Source organism: Hesperophylax consimilis, chromosome 20 (genome assembly GCF_061612785.1).
Source record: "Hesperophylax consimilis isolate HC1 chromosome 20, BYU_Hcon_1.0, whole genome shotgun sequence".
Taxonomy (NCBI): Eukaryota; Metazoa; Arthropoda; class Insecta; order Trichoptera; family Limnephilidae; genus Hesperophylax; species Hesperophylax consimilis.
In genome coordinates this window covers 27139154-27166797 of record NC_142855.1, presented here as the reverse complement: position 1 = coordinate 27166797, position 27644 = coordinate 27139154, and the positions used below count along the sequence as shown (strand labels likewise).

Sequence of the window (27644 nt, the reverse complement as noted above, 5' to 3'; positions counted from 1 at the left end):
ACTTCCTTATTCTACGAGCTTGATGCAAAACGTAGGCAGGGGAGAACAAGAGTTATTTACCTCCGCTAGTTTGACGATCAGGTCGATACAGTATCCTTCGAAAACTGGCTCTCCCTTCTCGTCCAGAATCGGTTTCCCGTTCTCGTCTAGTTTGACGTATGTCCACGGCATTGCCTGTAAAATATAATAATGTTAAAACTCACAAAGAACGGTACGATACGAGAACGGGTCGTTTCTACGACTTGTTATTGAGTTCAACAGCTCGGGTTTGCAACGATTTGTCGCTCTCTGTGTTTCTTCCTTCCTACAGCATGAGTCTATTCAAGACCCACGTTAACTCCTTTCTCTCCTCAAAAGACCCTCCACACAGCGTCCCCAAATATGACATAGGCCCTGACGGAAATTATTTATTAATAAAAATCTTCAAGACCTCTTGAATGGAGAAAATATTAAAATATTAAAAAAAAAAATGGGTTAAGTTAGTTACCGGTGCAGTCCCGACTCTCAGGAACCTTCTGGGTGAAGTGATGTTAGCACGAGGGAGGGGTTTCATCTTTTCACCGGTGAACCACCTCGTCGCGGTGGTCATACCGCGACTGCCACCGACCGATACCATCTGTTCCGCCTTGAAGTAAAGTCCTTTCCTGGAAACAACATTACCTAATGTGTGAACGTTATCTTCGCTAAATTTTCAATGGACTTTTACATACAAAGATGTAAAAAAAAATATATATATAAATATTGTACAACAGAACATTCATTCCAGTTACAGTAAAATTTTACATCACATCAGCATTTAGCTAAGTGACTCTTCAATAATTGTTTTACATAGGTCATTTAGAGAACTTTCATCTAAATTCTTTGCTGGTTCGTTCAACAGCACCACTGCCCTCGTCATGCTATGCTTTGCCCGGACGACGGTTTTGCCTTTTGGTACTCTGAATAGGTCATGGAATCGACTTCGGCTGTAGTGGTCTGGTACATATAAATCATAGCATCCCGAGAGGAATGGGCTATCGATAAAATTGTTCCAAATTTTGAAAGTCATAATAGGTAAACTTGCTTTCCGCTTAGTTTCCAGACTCACAGAATTAGTTTCCTCAAGTAAGTCGATATGGTGCATGGACCTAGGATAGGTTCCATGCGTCCGCATATAGACATACCTGAGGAATTTCTTCTGGATTTTCTCATCATTTCAATGTAATTCTGGTGGTACGGTGCCCAAACATCGCTCGCATACTCCAGCTTGCTTCTCAGTATGCCATCAAACAATGCTAACATAGCATCTTGGTTATTGAACTGCTGGCATTTTCTTATGTTTGGTCAGAGAATTTCAAATCGGGATCAAAGACGACACCGAGATCCTTAACGGAATTTACACGTGATAGTGTTTCGCCCTGTATCTTATAATCGTAAAGTATTTAGAGAACTTGTATTTAGAGAACGAGTGTAAGACATGGTGACACATTTTTTTGTATTAAAATCTAATTTGTTTATCAACGACCATTCAGATAGTGCATCCAGATCAGCTTGCATTTTAAGACAATCTTGTTGGGAGATTATTTCCATCAAAAATTATAAAGTCATCTGCAAACAGTAGACATTTACTATTATTTATATGGTTTTTTAGAAAGTACAATTTTTGCAAGTTATGCATGCGTATTATTACAAACGTAACAATGTAACGATTTGAAACTACTCGCCCCGGTGTCAAGCGCTTGAGAAGAACTTATTAATTTAACAAGCGTGCAGTTATAAACACAGCGACGGCCGAGTACATAATCATAGATTTCGAGCCAGTTCTAGAGAGGTTGGACAGCTGTCAGGATCTGCATCACGGAACGGATTCCCAAGAGGTCTTGCGCCATTTAGAAACAGGTTAGCGATTGTCATCATGTTATTTTAGAATTCACAATATGGTTTACTATAATTATAAATTTGTTCTTCATATGATAATTAGGAAGACTGGCACCCTATGTATTTAAAGCAAGATTACTATTTGAGATTTGAAACTTTAACCTGTTAATTTTTTTATATCCACAGATTAGCATATTAGAATTGTAAATTCGCATCACTAGTCAGATTCAGTTTAACGATCTGAACATGCCCTGATATTCATAATAAATGTAGAGTCTCTTGCCAACTAACTTGATTAATATTGTAATTTTATGGATGATAAAGAATTATGGAAAATAACCTCAATAAATTTGTTCTTAGCATTACACACAGCTATTAAATTTCAGACTTCCTTACTTAATTTTGTACTACACTTGAGATGTATGTTTTACACACCTTTTCAGAAATATTACACCAAGAAATATTTGGTACAACATGAATATGAATAAATAGTTTTGTCCGTACAAAAACTCCATTCTTTCAAGAATGGCAAACATATAGAATATCATAACGGTGATTCGGTTTGACAAGATACGGCCTTTGACTTTACGTGACTTTGGCGGCATGATGGCCAGTTGAAAGAGATTCATTGACCTCTCCAGACGGCATGAATTTATATGGCCGTAAACATATTCCTACCCACCGTTTCCGATGTTTTTCCTTCCCAGAACTTTCTCTACTGCCCTTCTTTTCCCGAGAGAAATTATTTTCATAGGAGCCTCCTAATTTCCAAAATGTAAACATTAGGAACCTTAAGAATGAAACAAAAAACGTTTTCGAATTGATTTGCAAGTCTAAATTTAAACACAGTAGATGAATTTCGCAATGCACCCTGCATCTTTGTAAGAGGGGACTGCGGGAGACCTTTTCTACTTTTTTGAAGTCACATAGTGTTATATAATAGATGGTAAAATTAAAATTGCGAACATACTTTTTCATGTCACTGTAAAGCATCTTGTCTTCTTTCCCCGGTTTTGCTAAAAGTGTCATGAATTTTCTTCGCCTTGACGTCAGAGTCTCTGATTTAGCCTCCGAATGGTTGCCGCTGCAATCCGGTTTCGCCAAGAAGTCCTGCAGATTGGCAGCCAGTCCAACTTCCACGATCTTTCGAAGTATTTTTTCCATTATTATGGAGTTCATCTGGAAATTATTATTTTTTCAATTAGTCTTATATATTCTTCAAAGTTTGTATCTATGTCATATTAGACGATGTTTGAATGTGAACAAGGCGAGGAACGTGTAAATATAACCTGTATAAAAACATAAGCAAGCCCAGGAATATTCGAGATTGGCAGCGAGAACAAGTCGACAGCGAGAACGAGAACGCATCATCTAGAATTCATCCTGGCGACGCATTGCCAGAACTTGGAGAACCAGTAAGTTCCGTGATCTTCACTACCAGCTGACCACAACATCACTGAGCACAGATTAACATCCGGGATGTGACCTAGCCGAAGTGATCAACATCCCATGTGATGCATACAACAATACTTACGGTTTACCTAACCTAACCTAACGTTACTCACATATATAAAAAAATATATATAATATATTAAAACCAATAAATTAATAAACGGACGATTTTTTACTCCTCGAGATGCTGAGTCGGCAGCCAGTCTGGCTGCTGACTCAGCTTTTTCTCGCACACCGATGATATAATGCCTGATGTATGTATTCCTCGAGATGCTGATACGGTAGCCAGCCTGGCTGCTGACTCAGCTCTGTCTCCCACACCGATGATATAATGCTTGAAGTTTTTCTTATCACCGAAAGTTTAACGTTCCTTATAGGTAGTTACAAAGGGCTCATCTGTTTACTGTACAGTGCATATGCAAAGAGCTTCTAAGAGCATTGCAGCCTGCTTCACGCGCAATACCATATTGCCGACGCAGCTTAATTCTGAATTTAGTAAGATGATTGTCTGGTTCATTAGTTTGAAAGACTCACCTGTTTATTGTTCAGTTTGAATATTTCACTTGACAAATATTGTCCAGTTTATCAGTTTGAAAGACTAACCTGGTTATTGTCCAGTTCATCGACACAAGGCATATCGAGGCCCTGCAACCAGCAGTTGGTTTCTGGGACTAAACTGATAATTGTAGTGTTATCCTTCAACACAGATATGTCCAGGGTGGCTGCCGTCAGGTCTGTACTAGCCAATATCCAGCGATCTGGTAAGGTCAACATCTTTGTACGATCCATCTATAAAAAAATCAATTACGACATATTTTTTATCTTTCCGAGTAGTAAAGTCACCTCGGCTTGTTTTCGTCTAGTTTCCATATGGTTTGTCTTTTCGTTAGGATTCTAGATGGAATAAAAAAAACAACCGTTAAAAAAAAGGTTTTTTACCAAAATTTATAAATTTTTTTTGAATGCCCGTCGCATGACCCCACTGAGAGGCAGCCTAGAATCTCACTGTCTCGTAAACTCTGGTCCACCATCAATAGGGTTAGGTACTTCCATAGACGCACTGCCCATATGATGAATACAAGCACGATGATGGTGGGGCTTTAAACAGTTGGCTCGTTACCATTTATTCACAACTCCTGAGGACCTAGACTGTCTCACTGACTTAAATGTCCCCCCTGACCCCTAAACAAGTTAGTGTTACGATGATTGATTTTTGTGGTAATAAGCCGACAGTCGTATATGCCCTGACAATAGGTAGTACAAGGCTGTCCGAAACTTTGGCTAAAATAGTAGGAAGCGTTACAAGGCGCTTCAGCGACCACATGTATTCTAAAGATTGCGAACTACATTAGTTCCTGCCAAATTCACTAGGCTAGCAGTCCACAATAGATTGATGATACCAACCCTGGTGCATGGCAGAGGGGCAAACTGGCAGGGGAAGGTTGAACGTTGACCCAAACCTGTATTAATGAGCAAACTGAGATCCCTTAGGCGTATGAGTAAAGCCAAGTGTGTGATGTAATATTATTATATAGTAACCATTTTGTAGGTGTCCTTCAGGTACTGCGTGGTTCCAATGATGACGAAGTAATTGGGAATGGGTCGCATCTTCCTGAGTTGCTCCACCCTGCTGGAGACGTCGAACAGAGCAAGTATCCTCAGCACGCTAGAGCCAAGGATGTTATACAGCGCGTGCTCCATTACTGGAAGGAAACTAACTTGTTGAATATTTTATTTTTCATAGTACACACATAAAATTCAAATTAAATTGAACATTCATTATCTCATTGCTGTTTTTCTTATTGCAAATACCCTTCCCATTTCAGCTCAGATCAATTTTCTCATTACAAATTAACTTTTTTAGTTTTTATTATAGCGACTATTTATACATTTTACATACAAAATATGTTATTAAATATATGTAGGTATAGTAAAATGTATTTCTCAGTCATCTTCACTAGGGTGACCTGTGCTGAGGCGGACTAAAGTTATTCATTTCTGTTTCAATACTTTTCTATTTCGTTTTTAATGTTTTTTTCATTAACCTCTTTCAACCAGATTTTTATTATTGATTTGTAATCTTCCAAATGTTCTATTCGCTTTATATCAGGGGGAAGGATTCATTTCTTTGTCCGAATGCGGTTTTATGAATATTGGAATATTTTTTATGTCATTGTGATTTGGATTTGTGGACATTGTGAATACCGCGTATTCATCACACTAGGAATAACTATTTATTACACCTTTTCAATTCAAACAAATCCACTATCCATATTATTAGTTATCGTTAGAAAACTACTAGACACTATATTTTTATTTTTTGATAATATATATTTTTTTTTATTTCTGTTCAGTATTGAAACAGTTTTGGATAATATCTACCATTTTTCCCATCATATACCTACTATCCATTTTTTTTACTTAACAACACTTGAAAAGAAGAAGATGATTTGTTTCATTGTAAATTGTCGCAAGTACAGCATTCGAATTCGTGTCGTGTAGCAAGAAGGTGCAATCGTAGTGTCCTCGTTGTATTATTCACATGCTTTGTGCTCTGTTTGCAAATATCAAAATCATATTAAAGATTATCTCGTTTTGGAGGAAATTTCACCCTGTGAACAGTGCAAGTTCGTCGAGAGCCCTATTGCCGGGATTTTTGGGAATTAAAGGTAGGCTGTTCCTTCATTCCACTTTTCCCATGATTTTTCAAAACCTTAATTAAAAATATGGTTGGCGTCTATACAAATTTTACATGTTTGATATTTAGAAATAGTAATGTTTATTAAGATGTTTTTATTTAGAAATAGTAATGTTTATTTCAAATATCCACCGGAAAGATAATTTAAAAAAAATATGATGTGGAAAGCGCATTTGTAAAATATAAAATATAAATGTAAACTACTAAAAAAATTTTTTTTTCAATAGAAATGTATGAACCCTTAAATGTAAAACAAGAACTAAAAAAAACACTTTATTATGGCTAAGATTATCTGTGACAGTTTTCCGTGATTAACTTTTTTGTTTTCTTATAAAATTGTTCACAAAATAAATAAAAACTATTTTTGCGCTTGAAATCGAGCTTTTCCTGACTTCATTTGCAAAGCAATTTTAATGTCTCTTACCTACATATATTCGTCACGAAATAAGGCATACCAAGAATATACATATGTTTGGTTTGTAGCTTCCTCTTAAAGTCTTGGCTAAGCAAATTGAAGTATATGACTCAGGCTTCAGTCGGTTTCAAGCGCTCGCCGGGCACAGGTCTCCGACTATAACTTCAAAATCCCGACATGCCCACTGAGATATTGTACTGTACAAGTCGTACTGGAAAATACAATGAAAGCAATCCCATAACCTTTCATCGGTAAGTAGGTTTCTACCATAATCAGTAATCGTGTAAATTGACTTATCAATATCAAAAACTCGTTGCACATTTGGTTACCTTCGACTCCTTCTTTCGTGTTCAGAAAGATTCGGGCGATATCGACAGCCGCCACACCCCGTAGATGTAAATCAGTTAAAAAAATCATTTTGTTCATACCACTCTCTTTCTCAAAGATGAGCACTGCGTCGGTGGCATTCTTGTGCGCCAGCAGTTGCAACAGTCCCTCCAGGATAGGCAGAGCTTCGCCCAGCTCCGAGTTGACCATGGGTATGTCCGCATTGTCCAACATCTCGACCATGTCGGCCCAAGCGGACCAGGTCAGGTCCAGTACCAGAGAAGCGCCCTGGGGTATGGTGGAGCAAACTAAAAACTTAACAAGTATTAGTAAAGAATGGATCATCAACTTCAATACCGGTTAACTTCCCAAAAACTAAAGAAAACTTAAGAAAACTTGTGATAACTTATGAAAACCTAATATGATACAGTATAAAAACTTATGATATCGTAAAAAAGTTAGTAAAATTAAGAATTTTTGGGAAAAAGAAAATTCTGAATGTCGGTTACGGTAACGCCGTCCCGGACCTATTTATTAGAAAATTAACACCTACGCCATATGTCTCCCCAAGTGGTTCGCCACGTTTAGTGATTTAGCAGGGGTGCCCGGGTTCATCGGGTGAGGTGTGTTTAGGATGCGCCTGCCCACCAGATCGGGAGAGGCTGGTTTGAGGAGACCCTTTGACCTCTCCATCTGGTCTCTCGACCGATCGCATTTCGCCGCGGGATATATTCCACTATTAGTCACTCCTAAACACACTGATATCTAGATTCCTACCCACCCCTCAAACCTTTTTCCTTCCCAGAACACCCTCTCTTTCATTTCTTTAAAAATACCTGCGTAATGTTGATGTAAAAAAAACTAAATAAATGAAACAGAAAACTTAAGAAGATTAAAGAAAACTTAAGAAAACTGAAGAAAATTAAAGAAAACTTAAGAAAACTTGAGAAAATTAAAGAATATTTAAGAAAACTTAAAAAAAATAAACGAAACTTAAGAACAGTAAAGTTTTAATTATCAGAAGAACTAATAAAAATACCCAACCAAACTTAACCTATTATTTACTTTTGTATCGCTGTTCTGTTTTATTCCCGATATATATGTTTGCTCCATTCAAGAACTTTAAATGAACTCACCAACGCACCTAACCTGACCTAATTTAAACTAACCCAACCTTACCTCGCCTAACCTAAGCTAAGCTAACCTAATCTTACTTATTATCATGTTCTGTTTAATCTAGTTGACCTTAGTTCATCTCGTACTGTACAAAGTGAACCGGTGAAACCACACCACGTAGAGAGAAATAAAACAAATCATTTCGATTTTTTTTAAACTTTTTTTTCACGAATTCGTCGAAACTCGATGCACTCTAGCGGAACATCCGTTCACAGTTGATATTGGCTTCATGAGAACGGGTCGTTTCTTCAATTCGTTTTTGTGTAGGTACATCGGCTCGCATGTGAAACAAACTAATTTATTCTCTTTCATATAATACAGGCCTCTTCAACACCCTTATTATTAAATGCGTTTCTACAGACCCTTCCCAAACCCGCCTCACAACATTGCCCAACCTAGTGGCGATAGAAAAAATATAAAATTATCTGCATGCGACTATTTTACCAATTTTTAATCTATATAATAATAATAAAATTAATTCACCAAAGTTTGGTAATTACACATAACTTGATTGACTGCCGTAATATAATACCATATTATGAATACGAACCAAATTAATTTTTAGAAAACGAATTTTATAAAATATATTATGATAAAACTATACTCACAGACCGAACGATTAGTCATAATAGACCCGATATAATTTTACATGACAAAATTTAAAAAAAATAACTTATATCATTGATGTCGCTATTCCAAATTCCTGTAATATTCAAAAATCTGATTGTGAAAAAATAAGAAAATACACAGATTTAGGAAATGAGATATACAAATAATACCATTTGTTATTTTGGCTACTGGCATTATACCTACCTCTCTCATTAAAATTTTTGGCGTATTAGATGTGTCAAAAAAATTATATATAAAAATGCAAAAATCAGTCATTTTAAATACATGTAGGACTAAGAAAGACTTTTTAAATATTTATGTTGAGGGATCAGTAGGATTTAAAGGTCCAGTTAAGAGTTCTACCGAGCCGAACCCTCTGATATGAAAATATCTGGAGTCGGTGAATTATTTTTCCATTTGATCTCTGGTGAGTTGGCGTGTTGTTCTTGTATTGTTTTGTATTTATTTTGTTTATATAATGCACTTGCATAATGTTGATTGACTAGATCAAGGCTGCCCAGGCCCGCGGGCCACATTGTGGCCCGCGAACGAATTATAAGTGGCCCGCGTGAACCATTTTCAAAAAACCCGCCAATTTGAAAAAGTGTCGCGGACCCACGGTAAAACAAACAATGCAGCTTGCGCGCGGTCACCAGTGTTGCCAACGAAGGCGATTTATCGCTATTTAGGCTACTCAGAACGAGAATCAGCGACGAAAAAATCTAACCTCTTGAACTTACTTTTTAAACAAAAATACACTGGTTTTTGATATAATATTTTTTGCGTCCGAAATGGAATCTTGAAGCCACCCTCCCCCCCCCATGGAATTCGAAAAATTGTTGTGGGGAATCACATATGATGTTTTTGGGTGTGCGGAATTTTTCTCAGCGAAGTTCCGTAACAACCCCCCCCCCATGGAAATAGGAACTGTAAGTATTCAGTAGCCCGTCAGTGATTTTTAAATCGTCAATTTGGCCAAACTGTTAAAAAGGTTGGGCAGCCTTGGACTAGATGATCATTTGTGGAAAAGTGTGTGGAAGTCGGAAAAATATATTTCACAAAAAATGATACAATAAAACATATGCGGAAACTTTGAATAGCCAACGAGGAATGGGTCCTGTTTTAGGTCAGTCAAATTAACAAATTTAGTTCATATCCTAATTTCATATTACATTGTTTAATTATAGAACATATAATTTTATAGAAGGAAAAAAGTGTTAGAGATTGAATTCCTGCTAGAAGCTTTAGTTAAATATACAATTTTGTACTTAATATTAAAAAAATATTTTCGTAAAATACAAAAATTACAATAGATGTATGTTTGGGTATTTAAATCGCTTACAAAAATCGAAAAACAAAACATTCTTCCAGCATGATAGCAAAAAATAATATTTAACGTGAATGAGGTGTCCCATAGCTTTAGGAGCCGGCAAAGAAACTCAAAAAGATGCGACTCGAAAAGGATGCAACAAATGATTAAAAACAAAATTGAATATTTATTTAAAGTAAGTGTATCAAAAGCGACAAATATATATATATATATAGATAACAAAACAAAATGAATGTTTTTTGTGTCCTACCACTGTTAGTATCGATCAATACCGATAAAAGTTTCAAAGATTGTTCTTATTAGTGCCAGGAGTGCTTAGAGAGTAGTTTGTATAGTAGAACAAGTCGGGGACGCCCAAAGAAGACTTATCGAATTATCTCTGCAATGTAGATTTAGGACGGGTTGTTTCGAAGAATTTGAACAATTCATCAAATTTCAACGTTCATTTTCCAGTTATGCGAAAGATTTTTTCAAGTTCTGTTTTTATTTCAGTTCTGTCAAGCAAATAGCCTATAATGATATATTAACAGAACTTGAATAGGACTTTCACAGAACCCGGAAATGATCGTTGAAATTTGATGAATTGTTCAAATTCTCCGAAACAACTCGTCCTTAGATATAGAATTGCCAATCAATAATAGAATATGGAATTAATGCTTGGGGAGGAGCAACAAACTCGGCTATCAATTACATAGAAACCGCACAGAAAACGATCTTAACCCATTACCTCCATGACGATTTCTATAGGCATCAAAAAAATAGATGAAAAGAATGATTTTTTTTCACTGTGAATAAAGCTAAATCCCACCAAGTTGTTATGCAGCATTTACAGATTGGTATACTAGCTTTGAATAATTAACATAATTTAATACATTTTATTAATTATTCTATTTTTAATATTTTTTTTACCAAAGCCCTGAAAATATACCCATTTTGAAAAAAAAAAAAAAAATTAAAACGGAAAAAAATAAAACATGCGTAAATCACATATTGTTATCAAAAGATGAAATAGTCGACAACACTGTTTCAACATAGTATTATATGCATAAGATGACCGCTGGATGTCACTGAAATCAGGTGATGCCTGCGCGCAACGTTTGGAGGTTAGCTGTGACAGTGTTTTCATATGTTTTTTGTTAGCTTGCCTTCAAATAATACGGTTTTGTTGTGTTTTTATGGGTTATTTTTATTAAAAATAATAGTTAGTCTGCAGTTTTCGGATATTCTTAAACAGAGAATGTTGATGAACAGACGGACGAAGAGTTGATTGACGATGATTTGATGGCATATCACGACTTGACTGGAATCAGCCTTTGACATCCTCTGGTGCGATTCGTAATACCTTGCGAATATCTATTTCAAATGCACCACCAGCCAAAAAATTAAAACTACAGTAAACTGTTGCGTTCCTGAACCGCTGAATGTGGTGCATAAAGATTTGTACGAAAAACTGAAGTCTTATAATGCTTTTCAAGTGTTTTCATTATTCTTTGATGGCGAAGTGATTCAGTTTATTCTGGAGAGGATGATCAAATACGCTCGATTTAAAACCAATTCCGAATTCCAGTAAGATATATGTATACGAATTGAAGCGTTTTCTTGGTTTCTGTGTTGACCGGCTACAATACTTTGCCATCTACCACAGATTATTATTCGTCTGACCCGACCTTGGGTGTAAGCGTCATCAAAAAAGGAACCAACGTCCACATTTCGAGCTTATAAAGCGCTATATACATTTTTGCGATAACAACAATCTAGATATAACCGACAGAATGGCTAAGGTATGATAATGACTAACGTTCCATCTTTATTTGTATTTGATGTTTTTGCACACAAACTTTCCATCGACGAGCAAATAGTGCCATATTTCGGTCGACATTATTGCAAGATGTACATTAAGAATAAGCCAATCAAAGTTGGCTACGAAATTTGGTGTCTTGCTTCCTCCCAAGGCTACCTGTTTCCAAGCGATGCCATATTCCTGAGCATCTGATACGTATGACCCTGTATTAGGTCAAAGATTATCCTTCGTACTGTCAATGATGGAATATATAGAGTTCCCCGCACGCCATGAGTTATTTATGGACAATTTCTTCACATTTCACCATTTGATGTGTATCCTGAAGGATAAGAGAATGTGCGCTACTGGCAAATGTAAGCCAGTTCGCTTTCCTAACCTTGAAGCTTCAGGCAAGTTGAAGATAGGAAAGTAATTGCCTAAAGGTAACATTTTCTTCTATATTTCCCTTGCGCATGGCGAACATTTACCTAGCAGGTGAATTTGATGCGGTGGTAGACGTAGAAAGCCAAATCCTCGTATGCCGTTGGTTAGGACAACCGTGAAGTAACAGTGGCCACGAACTATGATCGAATGGAGCCAGTTAGTCAAGTGCAGAGTTGGCAGAAATTGAAGAAAGACAAAAAAGGCAAAGTTTTGAAGAAAGCATTAAAAAAAAAATGGTTGCCCAGCGTGCCAACACGAAATTATAATTTGGGAATGGGTGGGGTAGACCTCCATGATAATGGTATACAAAATTATCGGGTCAACATTCGGTCGAAGAAGTGGTACTGGCCTTTATTTGCATCTTGCCTGAGCAGCACTCTTTTAAATGGATGGAAGTTGCTATGCTTCTTTAGGAAGTACGAGCATGATATGGGAAACCAGATGACTAGGCGATAGAGAAAACCTTCCCAGAAGGCATTCCGTGTGGAGGTTACCCGTACTCTTTTATTGTCTTTTCCAAATCAGATCAATGCCGAATTCGGAGATTCTCGAGTGCAGGAAAAAGGTCATGACGCAGAAGATGGAAATCGTGTGCGTCGATTGCAAGAATTTCATTTGACATATCGTGGCGAATCTCGAATTCGTTAGGCTCTATGTAAAAAAAATCCAGCAGTCTATCGATGCCGGGCCTGCAACCGCGCCCTTCATTTTGACTGCTTTGAACAGTATCACAGAATAATTTGGTTAGATTTGATTAGTTTCATTCTAGAAGGTTTTTTCTAATATGGAATTTTTTGATATTTTGCGAATTTCCCATTAATAAATTGTATTTTCATTGAATTATAAATAATGGCAACTATTTATTTTAAATTATCAATATAAATCATACAGTTTACTGCATTTTACTCATAGTTGACGTAAATTTTGCTTAGGGGGGTTACCTCCAAGCGTTGCGTTTAGGCATCAATTTTCCAGACGCTCCGGTGAGAAGGTGGGCGGTCGGAAAATTCTAAAACTGATTTTGGGCTCTCCTTTAAGTCTATACTATCGGGTTATAATGATGATTCAAGTTTATAAAAATAAAATAAAAATCATGGAGGTAATGGGAAGGTCATACTAAAAAAACATAGACCGACTGATACAGACCAAATATTCAACAGCTGTGACGTACTAGATATACGCCAATTATACGTTAAAACACTACTAAACTACATTTTTGACAAAAAAAAAAATTTCAACATACAAAAAATAACACTAACAGACCAGTTAGACAAGCGTACAAAGAAAACATAAAAACTCCGACAGTAAATTCAAGCTTTGGATAAAGACACTATCACTACAACGCTATAAAAGCTTTCAACAGTGTAAAACTTGAAATTAAAATTGAGAAAAATAAATTCACACACAAAATTACGAAATGGTTTAAAGAACAAAAATGACAATATTACCAAAATGTCATAGCATAAAATAAAAATAAAAACCTACACGTTACACACAAAACCAATATAAACACACATCACTCACAAACACACAAGATTATATATTAAATGTAGGTGTTATTTCATCTTTCAATGTATTGTGTAGATTATATTTTCATATTATAAAATGAAGGCCTCAGCACGGGAAAGCCACCCAGTGAGGCCAACATTACTGGAAAACTTTGAAATCTAAAAAATATTGTACCAAATAATAAATAAATGAGATTTGTAGGAGAATTAAATTCGATATAATGGGCTTTTGTTGGGGTTGTTTCGGAGAATTTAACGTTCATTTTCGGGTTCTGTAAAAGTCCTATTCAAGTTCTGTTACTATATTATTATAGGCCAGTTGCTTGACAGAACTGAAATAAGAACAGGACTTGATAAAATCTTTCACAGAACTTGAAAATTAACTTTGAAATTTGAAAAATTGTTCAATTCTCTGATACAACCCGTCCTTAGTGAAGCAACCGTGAACGAAAATATGCAATGCACGGTCTTGGTGTATTGGACAGATCTGCGGTTGAATTTTCCCTAGCAAATATCTAAAATAAAATTGAAATCTTAACGACATAAGTGATGAAGTCATGTAAAAACAATATTCGACACGTGGCCCGGCGTAATGGACGGACCTAAGGTCTACTTTGCCCTAACAGGCCTTGAAAATCAATCTTTTCGTGGGGTTTATTTGAACTTTTTCTGATGAACGTATTACTAAATTCTCAAATGTTTCTAAAGGGATCCTTCGAGAAGTTACTTAATAATCGTCTATAAAAATAAAATCTGGTGGTTTTATGGTTGAAATTTTTTTTATAAATTTTTCAAACAGTTTTACATAAAATATTTGAATGCTGAGGTCCTGTTTTTATTAATATTAATGTATCAGACGTAATCGTGTGACACACAAGACTGTAAGGGGGCCGGTGATCCCAATCTGTGGAGGCGTGAGATGTCTTCCTTCAGTGGCGTGGAGGGGTAGAACAGGGCCGTCTCTGAAGCCGCTGTAGAGCTGGTCCGATTACTTGTCGCTTGTTCTTGAGCTGATTCCGAGTCTGGTCCGAAGGGGTAGGCAAGTCCGTGGTCCAGGGTGAGGCGGGGGTCAGAGTGAAAGAAGGCGAGTAGAAGCAGAAGTCGGAGCGAGGTAGAGGGCAGAGCAGAGAGAGAGGTGTAGAGCTGGTGGTGGTTGCTGGATATCTGACGTTTTGAGGGCCTGTTGCCCGTTTTATAGCCGCCAGCGGGCGCACGACGCGCACACGGGCTCACTTTCTCTTTGATTCCTGGAATCCGTGAGCCGTGTTTGCGACGCTATCGCGGCGCCTCGCCGCTCGGCCGGTAGTTTCGGGGCGTGGCCGAACGTGACCACGGCCTTCGTTTGTTTGGGCACGATCCTCAGAACCGTGCCCGTGGGACGTAATGACGGCGTACCACCGGTCATTTGTGACGCTATGACGGCGCATGGCGCACGACACGGCTTCCCACTACGTTTTGGCACGGTTCTAACAATCGTGCCCGAATTAAAATATGATTATGATTGTACCAGCTCTCACAATACTACTCTGCCCGTATACCTCTAGCCAAGCTCCGACGTTTCGTTTATTGTAACAATTTTACATTTTACATAACAATTTTACATAGCAATTTTACAAATTTCACATACATAGAGGGCAGTTTATTCAATTAAAGGACAGGCAAAGTTAAGGCAAATGGCAGATTTTAATATGAGGTGACGTCGGCTGATATTGGAGCAGTACGTCCGTTACAATTAAATAAAAATAACTTACATCCTTAAGGATCCCTCTTGAAACATTTGAGATTTTAGTAATAAGTTCATCAGAAATAGTTAAAATGTGAGCGTCGAGCAAACCCCGTCATTAGAGTGTTATGTTGCCTTCATTATAACAACGTGGATTTCATGATACTATCTGAAGTGGATGGTAGAAAAATTCTGAGACGCCCGAGGCTCGCATAGCACGATCAAATATATCAAATACTTATTTATTTATTAATTAAAGCCCATTTTCGGGGCTTTTACATGGGAATATTAAGAAATATACATGATTTATTGTGCACAACTGAATTTCTTCATTATCAACATCTGATATTTGTTTAACCCATTACCTCCATGACGATGTCTATAGGCATCAAAAAAATAGATGAAAAGAATAATTTTTTTTCACTGTGAATAAAGCTAAATCCCACCAAGATGTTATGCAGCATTTACAGATTGGTATGTTAGCTTTCAATAAGTAACATAATTTAATAAATTTTATTTATTATTCTATTTTTAATAATTTTTTTACTAAAGCCCTGAAAATAGACCAATTTTGAAAAAAAAAATTAAAACTAAAACGGAAAAAAATAAAACATGTGTGAATCACATATTGTTATCAAAAGGTGAAATAGTCGACAACACTGTTTGAACATAGTATTATATGCATAAGATGACCGCTGGATGTCACTGAAATCAGTTGATGCCTGCGCGCAACGTTTGGAGGTTAGCTGTGACAGTGTTTTCATATGTTTTTGGTTAGCTTGCCTCCAAATAATACGGTTTTGTTGTGTTTTTATGGGTGATTTTTATTAAAAATAATAGTTAGTCTGCAGTTTTCGGATATTTTTAAACAGAGAATGTTGATGAACAGACGGACGAAGAGCTGATTGACGATGATTTGATGGCATATCACGACTTGACTGGAATCAGCCTTCGACATCCTCTGGTGCGAGTCGTAATACCTTGCGAATATCTATTTCAAATGCACCACCAGCCAAAGATCAAAACTACAGTAAACTGTTGCGTTCCTGAACCGCTGAATGTGGTGCATAAAGATATGTACGAAAAGCTGAAGTCTTATAATGCTTTCCAAGTGTTTTCATTATTCTTTGATGACGAAGTGATTCATTTTATTCTTGAGAGTATAATCAAATACGCTCGATTTAAAACCAATACCGAATTCCGGTAAGATATATAGGTACGAATTGAAGCGTTTTCTTGGTTTCTGTGTTGACCGGCTACAATACATTGCCATCTACCACAGATTATTATTCGTCTGACCCGACCTTGGGTATAAGCGTCATCTAAAAAGGAACCAACGTACACATTTCGAGCTTATAAAGCGCTAGATACATTTTTGCGATAACAAAAATCTTGATATAACCGACAGAATGGCTAAGGTATAATAATGACTAACGTTCCATCTTTATTTGTATTTGATGTTTTTGCACACAAACTTTCCATCGACGAGCAAATGGTGCCATATTTCGGTCGACATTATTGCAAGATGTACATTAAGAATAAGCCAATCAAAGTTGGCTACGAAATTTGGTGTCTTGCTCCCTCCGAAGGCTACCTGTTTCCAAGCGATGCCATATTCCTGAGCATCTGATACGTATGACCCTGTATTAGGTCAAAGATTATCCTTCGTACTGTCAATGATGGAATATATAGAGTTCCCCGCACGCCATGAGTTATTTATGGACAATTTCTTCACATTTCACCATTTGATGTGTATCCTGAAGGATAAGAGAATGTGCGCTACTGGCAAATGTAAGCCAGTTCGCTTTCCTAACCTTGAAGCTTCAGGCAAGTTGAAGACAGGAAAGTAATTGCCTAAAGGTAACATTTTCTTCTATATTTCCCTTGCGCATAGCAAACATTTACCTAGCAGGTGAATTTGATGCGGTGGTAGACGTAGAAAGCCAAATCCTCGTATGCCATTGGTTAGGACAACCGTGAAGTAACAGTGGCCACGAACTATGATCGAATGGAGCCAGTAAGTCAAGTGCAGGGTTGGCAGAAATTGAAGAAAGACAAAAAAGGCAAAGTTTTGAAGGAAGCATTCAAAAAAATCGGTTGCCCAGCGTGCCAACAGGAAATTATAATTTGGGAATGGGTGGGGTAGACCTTCATGATAATGGTATATAAAATTATCGGGTCAACATTCGGTCAAAGAAGTGGTACTGGCCTTTATTTGCATCTTGCCTGAGCAGCACTCTTTTAAATGGATGGAAGTTGCTATGCTTCTTTGGGAAGTAAGAGGATGATATGTGAAACTAGATGAATAGGCGACAGAGAAAACCTTCCCAGAAGGCATTCCGGGTGGAAGTTACCTGTACTATTTTATTGTCTTTTCTAAATCAGGTCAATACCGGATTCGGAGATTCTCGTGTGAAGGAAGAAGGTCATGACGCAGAAGATGAGAATCGTGTGCGTCGAATGCAAGAATTTCATTTGACATATCGTGGCGAATCTCGAATTCATTGTGCTCTATGTAAAAAAAACTCCAACAGTCTATCGGTGACGGGCCTGCAACCGCGCCATCGTCCACGGGACGGGTTGTTTTGGAGAGTTTGAACAATTCATCAAATTTCAATATTCATTTTCGGGTTCTGTGAAAGTCCTATTCAAGTTCCGTTATTACATGTCTATACCATATCTATGTAAGAGAGAGAGAGACAAATAAAATCAGCTCATGTGTATGTGAAACTATAATAGCGGATCACTACCCTATTGCAACAACGATGCGTTTCTCTACCTATGAGGCAGGTACCACCAATAAATCGCACCATACGAAATATACTGTAATATCGGAAAAAAAGTCGACCTACTTATTGAAATCACTGATTGGAATGAAATACTAAACATAACGGAACCTAACTTAATTTATGAAGAAATTAAATCGAAATTCAAATATATTTACGAAAAAAGTACTGAAAAAAAATCAAATACAAATAAACAGCGTAATAACCAAAGGGGCTGGATAAATTATAATCTCATTGAAAATATACAAGTACGTGATACATTATGGAGGAAATGGAAAAACACGCCTAACAATAAAATATATGAAATCGAATTCAAGAAATACAGAAATAAACTAAATAAAAAAATATTAAACACAAAAAAAAATACTATAATAACAAATTTAAACATCAAGGACATTAAAAGAACATGGAATGAAGTAAATCAAGTATTGGGTAGGAAAAATAAATCAGATTGTGATGAAGTCATATCTAAATATTTCTTAAATTCCCAAACTGCGGATGTGGTGGCAGAAAACTTTGCAAAATTCTTGGACGACGGTGTAAATCAGTTATTGCACGAATGCAATGTTCGAACGTCTGAGTTGAAGCAAGAACATTTGCAACATTCAATGTACCTACCAAGAGCTAATACAGAAAAAACTGAATGCATTATCGGAAGAATGAAAAAATCAAAGACACCGGGCGTGGATCTAATTCGCATGTATGATCTAAAAAAACATGTTAAATTATTTAGTCCTATAATTACTCACCTAATTAACAGAATTATTGACACAAGTCACATTCCAGCTGAACTAAAATGCAGCATCATAAGGCCCATTTTTAAAAATGGAGATCACACCGTAATAAATAATTATAGGCCTATTTCCTTAATACCCGCATTAGAAAAAATATTAGAAAAATATATTTGGGCATTACTGATGAATGTCAGTATGGATTCCAAAAACAAAAAAGCTGTGATAAACTGCTCGAAAAATTTTCCAATTATGTAAATTCAGAGCTTAACTCAAAAAAACATGTACTAGTATTATTTATTGATTTCTCAAAAGCTTTCGATACACTCAGCCATACACAATTAATCAAGGTACTCGAAATCATAGGAATCCGTGGTAAACTCCTATCATTTTTCAAAAACTATTTAACAAATAGAAAAATGTATGTAAAGATTTTGAATGTAATGAGTATTTTTAGATTTATTAAATCAGGGGTGCCACAAGGGTCAATTTTAGGACCAAAATTATACATTATATATGTAATTGCCATGTCTAAACTTTTTAAAATAGCCCGTAGATTTATTTTTGCTGATGATACTGCACTAGTTGTCTCTAATGAAAACCCTGAAATAGCTATTCAAGAATTACAAATTGACTTTAACGAACTACTTAAATGGTCTCATGATGTAGGATTAATTATTAATGTCAAAAAAACTAAATGCATGTATATAAGATCACCAAGATTGAAAATGTGGAATTTACCTAAAATAACTGCACATAATTTTGATTATATACATAAAAAATGGATAATATCTGCTGCTGTGAAAAAATTGATTTTGCAAACGAATATACTTACCTTGGCATAATCGTAGACAATAACTTTAAATGGGACAAAAGTGTGATCAAAATTTTTAACCAGCTCCGATGTTTGGCGAGTAATTTTTATAAATTGAAATTTGTATTGCCTCGATGTACTCTCAAACTTATATATCATTCTATCGTCGAATCAATACTTAGATATGGAATTCGAACTTGGGGACACTCGAGTAATATTAATATTAAATTCATTCAAAATCTACAAACTGCTATAATTAAAAAAATTGTTAAACCTAGTATTTACAAACAAAGAAACAACTTAAAATTACTGTATGGCTCTGAGGGCCTACTCCCAATTAAAGGGCTTCTCTGGTTTATTATAATTATGGATAATGCGGGAGAAAATGCGTACAAAAAGCCTTTGGTGCATAGTCACAAAACAAGATTTACTGAAAAAAAAGGCCTAAAAATTCCACTAATATCAAATAAGTATATTAGCAGAACACTTGACTATTTGATACCTGTGATTTAAAACAAATTTAACGAAAACTTTAACTTGAAAAATAATGAGGAACCCTGCCCTAAACTGACAAAAAGTGGTTAATAAATGAACAAAACGTTTATCTATCCTAAACATTATATTTGGTATAAATATTTAAACTTAAGCTAATGTGTATTATATTATAACATTAAATGGTAGAACCTACAGACAAGCTGATTGTCACAGCTTTGTGGGACTACCCATATCTTATATTGTATTAAATGTAATTATATTAAATTTAATAAATAAAAAAAACAAAAAAAAATATATCATTGTAGGCTAGTTGCTTGACAAAACTGAAATAAAAACAGAACTTGAAAAAATCTTTCACAGAACTTGAAAATGAACGTTGAAATTTGATGAATTGTTCAAATTCTCCGAAACAACCCGTCCGACAATAATTTGCTTAGATTTGGTTACATTTCCTCATTGTACAATGTTTTTTTTAATATTGAATTTTTTGTTATTTTTCGAATTTTCCATTAATATATATTTTTTTCATTGAATTAAAAACAAAGGCAGTTATTTATTTTATATTATCAACATAATTCATACAGTTGACTTCATTTTACCCAAAGTTGACATAAATTTTGCTGAGGGGGGTTACCTCCAAGAGTTGCGTTTAGGCATCAATTTTCTAGACGCTCTGGCGAGAGGGCGGGCTGGTGGAATATTCTAAAACTGATTTTGGGCTCTTCTTTAAGCCTATACTATCGGATTATAATGATGATTCAAGTTTATAAAAATAAAATCATGGAAGTAATGGGTTAAAGATAAATTGAAGATGTCCACTGACTTTGTATAATTGTTTCCCTCCATTTATATTCCTCAATTAGAAGAAATCATATGGTAGTTAGTTCCAGAATTTCTTCACTACAATAAATCCAGACGTCTAATATTACGTTGTGGAATCCGGAAGCTTATCAATTCTAGAAATACCGGACTATCAACTAAATCATTTAGAATTTTATATAGAAATTCCAAGTCAGTAAAAATTCTTCTGTCTGACAATTTGAGCATATTCATATAATTTAACAGAGTGTTGTAGTTCAACATAATTGCTGGAATACCCATTTTAAAATTTATAAAACGTAAGAATTTGTTTTGTATTCTTTCAACAGCTTGTACATGTATATTATAATGTGGGTTCCAGACAGGAGAATTGTATTCAAGTTGACTTCTTACCGAGGCAAAATAAAACAATTTTGTTAAAAATGTACGAACTATTAACAAAGTTCACCACTAGTTACTTCAAAGGTTCCTGCCTAGCACCTAGCGGTCATAGGTAAAACTAGGGCTAACAGATAAAAGAGATGTTTTGTTTATCAATTTGGCTTTCTTTTACAGTGTTTGTTATGATAATTTGCTTGTCAGTGTGTGTTACTTGATTAGATTATAAAAAGCCTCGCCGAGTGGATTTTTCACATCTTCTATCATATTATGGTCAACTGACCACTTGTAAAAGTGTTTTGTCCGGGTCGGGAATAATTTTAACTCGTTGTTGTTAAATAAAGTAAAAATACAGTTATGTGCAGTCAAAACAAAAACCATGCATCTGTTATTGAAGACTTCATCAAGCCCAAACAATTCTTAACATGGTCCTTCGAGCCGGATAGTTTGAGTAATTTAATAATTAATATTTCTGGTAAGCCTACTTATGTGATGACAATGAATGAAGAAAGTAAACTTATTCAACTTATTAGAATAATATTATGTCCACCATAAAACTACACCCAGTTTTCAGGTACTTGTGACGAATCAAATTTCGTCACAAATAAATTTGAGTTATAAACTGAGAGTGTCCCGCATTGTGCGCCCAAAGACAAGTGTTGACAGACGGGGGTTTTAAAGAAAGAAGGAGAAGTGCGGGGTAGGGCGACAGGTCCTACGAGCTCAGGAACGAAGACAGTCAAGATCGAGGCGGGATAGAGAGGAAACCGAGACAAGAGTGGTGGTGAAGTACGCGTTCCCCGTCCAGCGATGTGATGCTGGGCGGTGGATGAAGAAATTGCAGTCGAGTTGGAGAAAGTGATTTTCAAGATATGTTATCCTCCGCCCAGCCACGTAATGCTGGGCGTGAGGCGAAGAAAGTGCGGTGATCAGTCGCAGCCGGGAGGCAAAGAAAGTGCGGTGACAGGACGCTGCCGAGAGGCGAAGAAAGCGCGGTGACCAGACGCGGCCGGGAGGTCTGAGTTGCAGAACTGCAGAGGCTGCTACCTAGGACTTCGGCCTTACTAAGGCCAACGAATAGAACCAACTCAGTGAAAACAGTTTTGTAACCGTGAACAATGACAATGTGAATAGTGGAGAAGTAATCCGAACCATATGACAACTAGTTAAGTTATAGATGTAAGTAGATCTAAGTATAATTTAGATTTAGTATTAACACTTGATAAACCCAATTATAATAGAGACTCATACATAATTAATAGATGTTCTTAATTAAATTCACCTCCCTAGTCCCCACCCAAGCAACCAAATTGGTGAGAAGGCCGAGTATACGGCTGAAGAGGTAAGTATAAAACAGCAATATATTAAAGTATTATTACGAGCTAGTTGCGGAGGAGATGTTAACGTGATTTGTCACATACTCTAGAATTCTTAACCTCAAAACCTTACTAATAACCATTGATTATCCCGAGCTAACTCCGGTATATGTCAGCTGGTGATGTAATAAATAATATGGATAGGAATCCGGAGGCTACAATTTTTACTTACAAGTTTTGAGGCTCTCTTCAGGGTTTTCCCTGTCCAACTGTACTGCAGATCCTTCCAGGTGAAGCCAGTCAGGACCCCTCGAGGACACGTCCTTGATGGTATCAAGGAACCATCCCGATGCTTCCTGCTGCAACAATTCTGTCACCACCACTGCAACAAACACTTAATACTTTTATACACTTGATAAACAACCGTGTACGTAAAAACCTTTTTTTATATGATACCGCACTCTTTGTGTGTCAATGCTCTCAACCATTTGGAGCCAGTGAGACTATAGCATCCCCAATTAGGGTATGTTGTGAGGTTGAAGGAAGTGGAGATGGGGAAGTAGTTGGCTATTTAGATCTGGTCACCAAACATGGCTAAAGCCATTGAAATTAAATTTTTAATGGTGGTCTTACATCAGGGCTATACTAAGAGTATCTTCCACTTTGGAACGTACGCAAATATACCATTATTTTAAAGAATAATTTGTGAAATAGCACAATTTAATCAAATTAAATTAACTTGCGCACGCCAGGTTTGAACCCGCGACCTTCGGATTGCTAGTAGACAGCATTACCCCTTGACCACGGAGGCCGTCAACTAATAATTGAAACTGACTTTTTACAGCCATTAAACAGTTCATGGAAAGATTGAACATTGTTTGTACAGCCATAGAGGGTCGTATATCAATTGAAATTCAAAAGATTTATTAATTTCAGAATGGGTATTACAAGGGAATGCGTCAACTATGATTATCTACGATCTCAACCCAATTTATTAAAATTATCGGAACGTAGAATAGTTTGACCTAAAATGTTTATATAAAATCATAAATTCAATAATTGACAGCCCTGAACTATTATACTTGATTTCTTTACATTTACCTCGCAAACCAACGTCGAGGCATTATCTACCGTTCTATTGTGATAACTCCAACACAGAATCTCAATTCTATTCCCCCGTTCGCCGTATACTAAATTTGGGTAATGACTATAAAGATGTTGTTGATATATTCAACACATCATTCACCAAATATAAACAAGTCATTACCCAATTTATTTCAGAAAGAAGAATATCAAATGTAGAACAATTTAACTTTAGAAACTAAGTACCTCTGTTTATCTTACCAAAGTTTTGTAATTTTCCTAGTACCTATTATATTTTAAATGTACCATATTTCTTCTTTTAGAAACTAGATAAAATTACATTTTGATTAGAATTATGCTTTAATGTTAATAAAATGGAATATTTTAATTTGAAACATGAAAAAAATTGAAAAAACAAACACACATTTTTACTACAAAAATCGAAAAAATTGTAGAAAATACGATATTTTGAAAACACTTCTCTTTAATTTGGGGAATTTGAGATTATAAAATAATTTTGGATTCATTGTTTGCGCAATATAAACGTTGATTTTTGTATTAATATTTACCTCCACACGCACAAGGCTTTTATGTTATTGAAAAACACCACTTTCATGGAAATTTTATATAATTAAAGCCTGAACGGTCAACTAAAAAATCACATTTATTTTAATTTTTATAAAATTATAAAAACCGCTTAGTGTAATATTTAATCATTGAAGATGGTATTAGCGATTTTTAAACGAAAATTTGCAACAGAAAAGATACGGTCACATCTAGGACTTGAACCCAGGACTTGAACACTTACCGGGGAACTACTTTAGCAATTGAGCTAATGGAACATACTCGTATATCCTCCGGGGATATTTAACTGTATCATACTTAATAAGGACCATCAACTATTTTCATTTTCTCACCAATAGGCCAATAAAATGTGAGAAAATTACGATAATGTTTTTAGTTCTTGTAAAAAAACCGTAACTGTTGCTCCAGCCTCATTTTAGAAAAAGTAAGGTCCAATGACCAAACAGTCACACGTTGAGGAATAGAGGCTTTTCAATAATAACTCTTGGGTTTCGAAGCGTGTATCGTTCCGTTTTTATTAATGACATAGCTTTTACTTGTCAAATGTCAAAAAATGACAGCTTCAAAAGTAACATCTACCGAAATAGCGGGCTATTCAAAATAACACCTCTTATTGGAAAACCGTGTACTAAATAGTATAAAACAAAATCACTATTCGCGTCTGTCTGTTTGTGCGCTTAGGTCTTCTAAACTGCGCAGCGGATTTTGATACGGATTTCACTATCATTTAGAGAATTTCTTTCGGGAGGTTTACATATATAATACATTCACAGTATATTTTTAGAAAGTAGAGAAAAGTCGATGTTTTATAATCGAGTCGTAAAATATGTTTTCGGGCACTACATTGTTAGCGGTGGCTAAACCTTATGAGATACATCAAAATAATATACTAAAGAATTGTATGTCTTATAAAGGCCTACAGAAAAATATGCAATTGTGTATTTCTATCTTAAGAGGATAACCCACAGCAACGCCGGGACACGTCAGCTAGTTTCCAAATATTTAATTTAAAACGGTTAATTCAACATACTTTCCACACTGTTCAATTTATTTGCATATATAATTTGTCACGCCAAATTGTAAAATGGTGGACGCCTCAGCATAAGATTTTTTTAAATACACTTTTAATGTATCAATAAAATAATAAATTATTAGAATTCGTAATGGTTTTACCTATTTTTAAATTGGTAGCCGTAACATCAATTTCCGATCTGCTTTGATGTATTAAAAAAATAATTAAAACGTTACAACAAACATGTTTCATTTTGGTCAGAAAAGTTTTCCAAGTTGTGATAATGAAAACTTATCTTCTTAATATTGGACAGAATTTTATCTAACGTTTGGTTAACTCGATCAGAACAAGTTGTGGATCGTAATGATAATCTGATTTATTTTACAAAAGATGAACTGCTTCAAACACCATTGAATTAATAATGATAATGTACGGTTTCGAATTCATTTAATATGATGTGACTGATTCCGGTTTGTTGGTCGGTTATCAGATTTGTATGTGGTTCTAAAACTTTGTGCTTTTTTGTATAGTTTTCAATCTCTCCCTTTTTGTAATTTGAATACCGCACAGGAGTTTCAACTGCCCCCAGCTATCTGGAGCCAGTAAGACTATGACATTCCAAATGTGGGTATATTGTGAGGCTGAAGGTAGTTTGGGTATATTGTGAGGCTGAAGGTAGTTTGGGTATATTGTGAGGCTGAAGGTAGTTTGGGTATATTGTGAGGCTGAAGGTAGTTTGGGTATATTGTGAGGCTGAAGGTAGTTTGGGTATATTGTGAGGCTGAAGGTAGTTTGGAGGAAAATGAATGTGAAGGAGTACCTGGTTATTTAGATCTGGTAACTAAATACGCGATTTCAAGCAAAGTTTCAATTCTGAATGGTGGTCTTACACCAGGGCAGCACTGAAACTATCTTCCCTCTCTTTCCCTCTCTCTCTCACTATCTCTCTCTCCTTCTCTTTCTCGTACTCTTTTTCTTTTTTTCTTTTTCTTCTTTTTCTTTTCAATGAGTTTAATAAAACTTCTTTCGGGAAAGACAACATTATACAAATAAAATGAAATTACTTTTAGATAAAAATACGAATTTAAAAGAAAGTTTAAAGAAGAGTCTAAATAGATTTGGAAACAAACTTATCCCTTCAGGTTTTAAAATAGTTTTACCAACAAGTCCCAACAACATGGTGAAATTTCGGATTGCTCCCGCGGTATCTAAAATGTGCTACATATTTCTTATTTTTGAAGTTGTCGTTAAAATAAATTTTATCTTAGAAACAGGATAAAATAATATTTGCAATATTTGTATTATAAATAATTATTGATAGTTATAATATATAATTTTTTGATATCAAACATGAAAATGTTAACAAAACCGAGACGTTTTGACTCGGAACGTCCATAATTGTGTAATAATTCGAATTTTATAGAACACATTCCTGTTGTGCGGGTAATTTGTAAGAAAACTGGAACTTCACTTTTTATGCCGTTCATACAAAAAAAATAATAATATTTTAACTTTCAACCGACCATGAAAAAATTTCGCCTATTCGAAATCATGAACTTAAACATTTTTTTTATTTATTTTATTTTAGTGTATTTAGGAAACAGACAGTTGTACTTGTGAACAAATTTTACATTTTAGTTGAATATAAGATAAACCAGTTAAGTTCCATTTACAATCTTTTTTATAGTTACAGGTTAGGAAGAAAATAGATATTTAAAGACATTGGTAAAACAAATAATAATAAAAAGAATAGGCGAACAATAAAAAATAATCGTTGTGATTAAGGTACATTGTAAGGTTAATTTGTTTTTAAAAGTTCTTAGGGTACAGTGGAAAATATCTTAAAGAAGCCGTATTGTAAAACATAAATAAGATATCACCGAATTTTAATTTAAATAAAAATATAAATAAAGGTATGGTAAAGTAGTAATGCGAGTTCGATTAATGTAGACAAAAATTTGTGCGATGTAAATTTAACCTCTTACGAGACGTATGATATTCCATTACTTGATTAAAAGTAATTTGTTTACTGGAAGTTATAAGATTAAAGAATAGTTTTATATTGTGTATGCTACATAAAAATATAAAAATGCCAAATGCGAATAGAAATGAAAAGAAAAATCATTGGAGTATTTGAAAGGAGTCATACTGTTTTGTTTATATCTGCCTCAGAGGAAATTCGAATAACCGGAGAACCGTCATTTTTTCTCATAAATATATAACAGTTTTTTGTAACTAAGAATAATAATTGTTTATTTTTCCAATGACGAACAAATCACCTATCTACGCATTATACAAAAAAGAGA

General features: G+C 35.4%; 1 protein-coding gene across 1 annotated transcript; it reads right to left on the bottom strand.

The window, feature by feature from the left end:
* Positions 1–6: 6 nt before the first annotated feature.
* Positions 7–26517, bottom strand: LOC149414468 (ionotropic receptor coreceptor Ir8a-like). The gene is made up of 8 exons (XM_089644185.1): positions 26499–26517; positions 22891–23040; positions 6851–7057; positions 4849–5012; positions 3913–4098; positions 2828–3036; positions 488–644; positions 7–174 (listed from the first exon to the last, which is right to left on the bottom strand). Exons 1-8 carry the CDS (start codon positions 26515–26517, stop codon positions 7–9), a joined length of 1260 nt encoding a protein of 419 aa, XP_089500311.1.
* Positions 26518–27644: the final 1127 nt, after the last annotated feature.

Coding starts and splice junctions, on each gene's coding strand:
- LOC149414468 (XM_089644185.1), bottom strand. Junction 4,099..4,848: donor TGAAGGACACCTACAAAATG/GTTACTATATAA, acceptor ATTTTTTTATAG/ATGGATCGTACAAAGATGTT. Junction 3,037..3,912: donor ATGAACTGGACAATAACCAG/GTTAGTCTTTCA, acceptor AATAATTTCCAG/ATGAACTCCATAATAATGGA.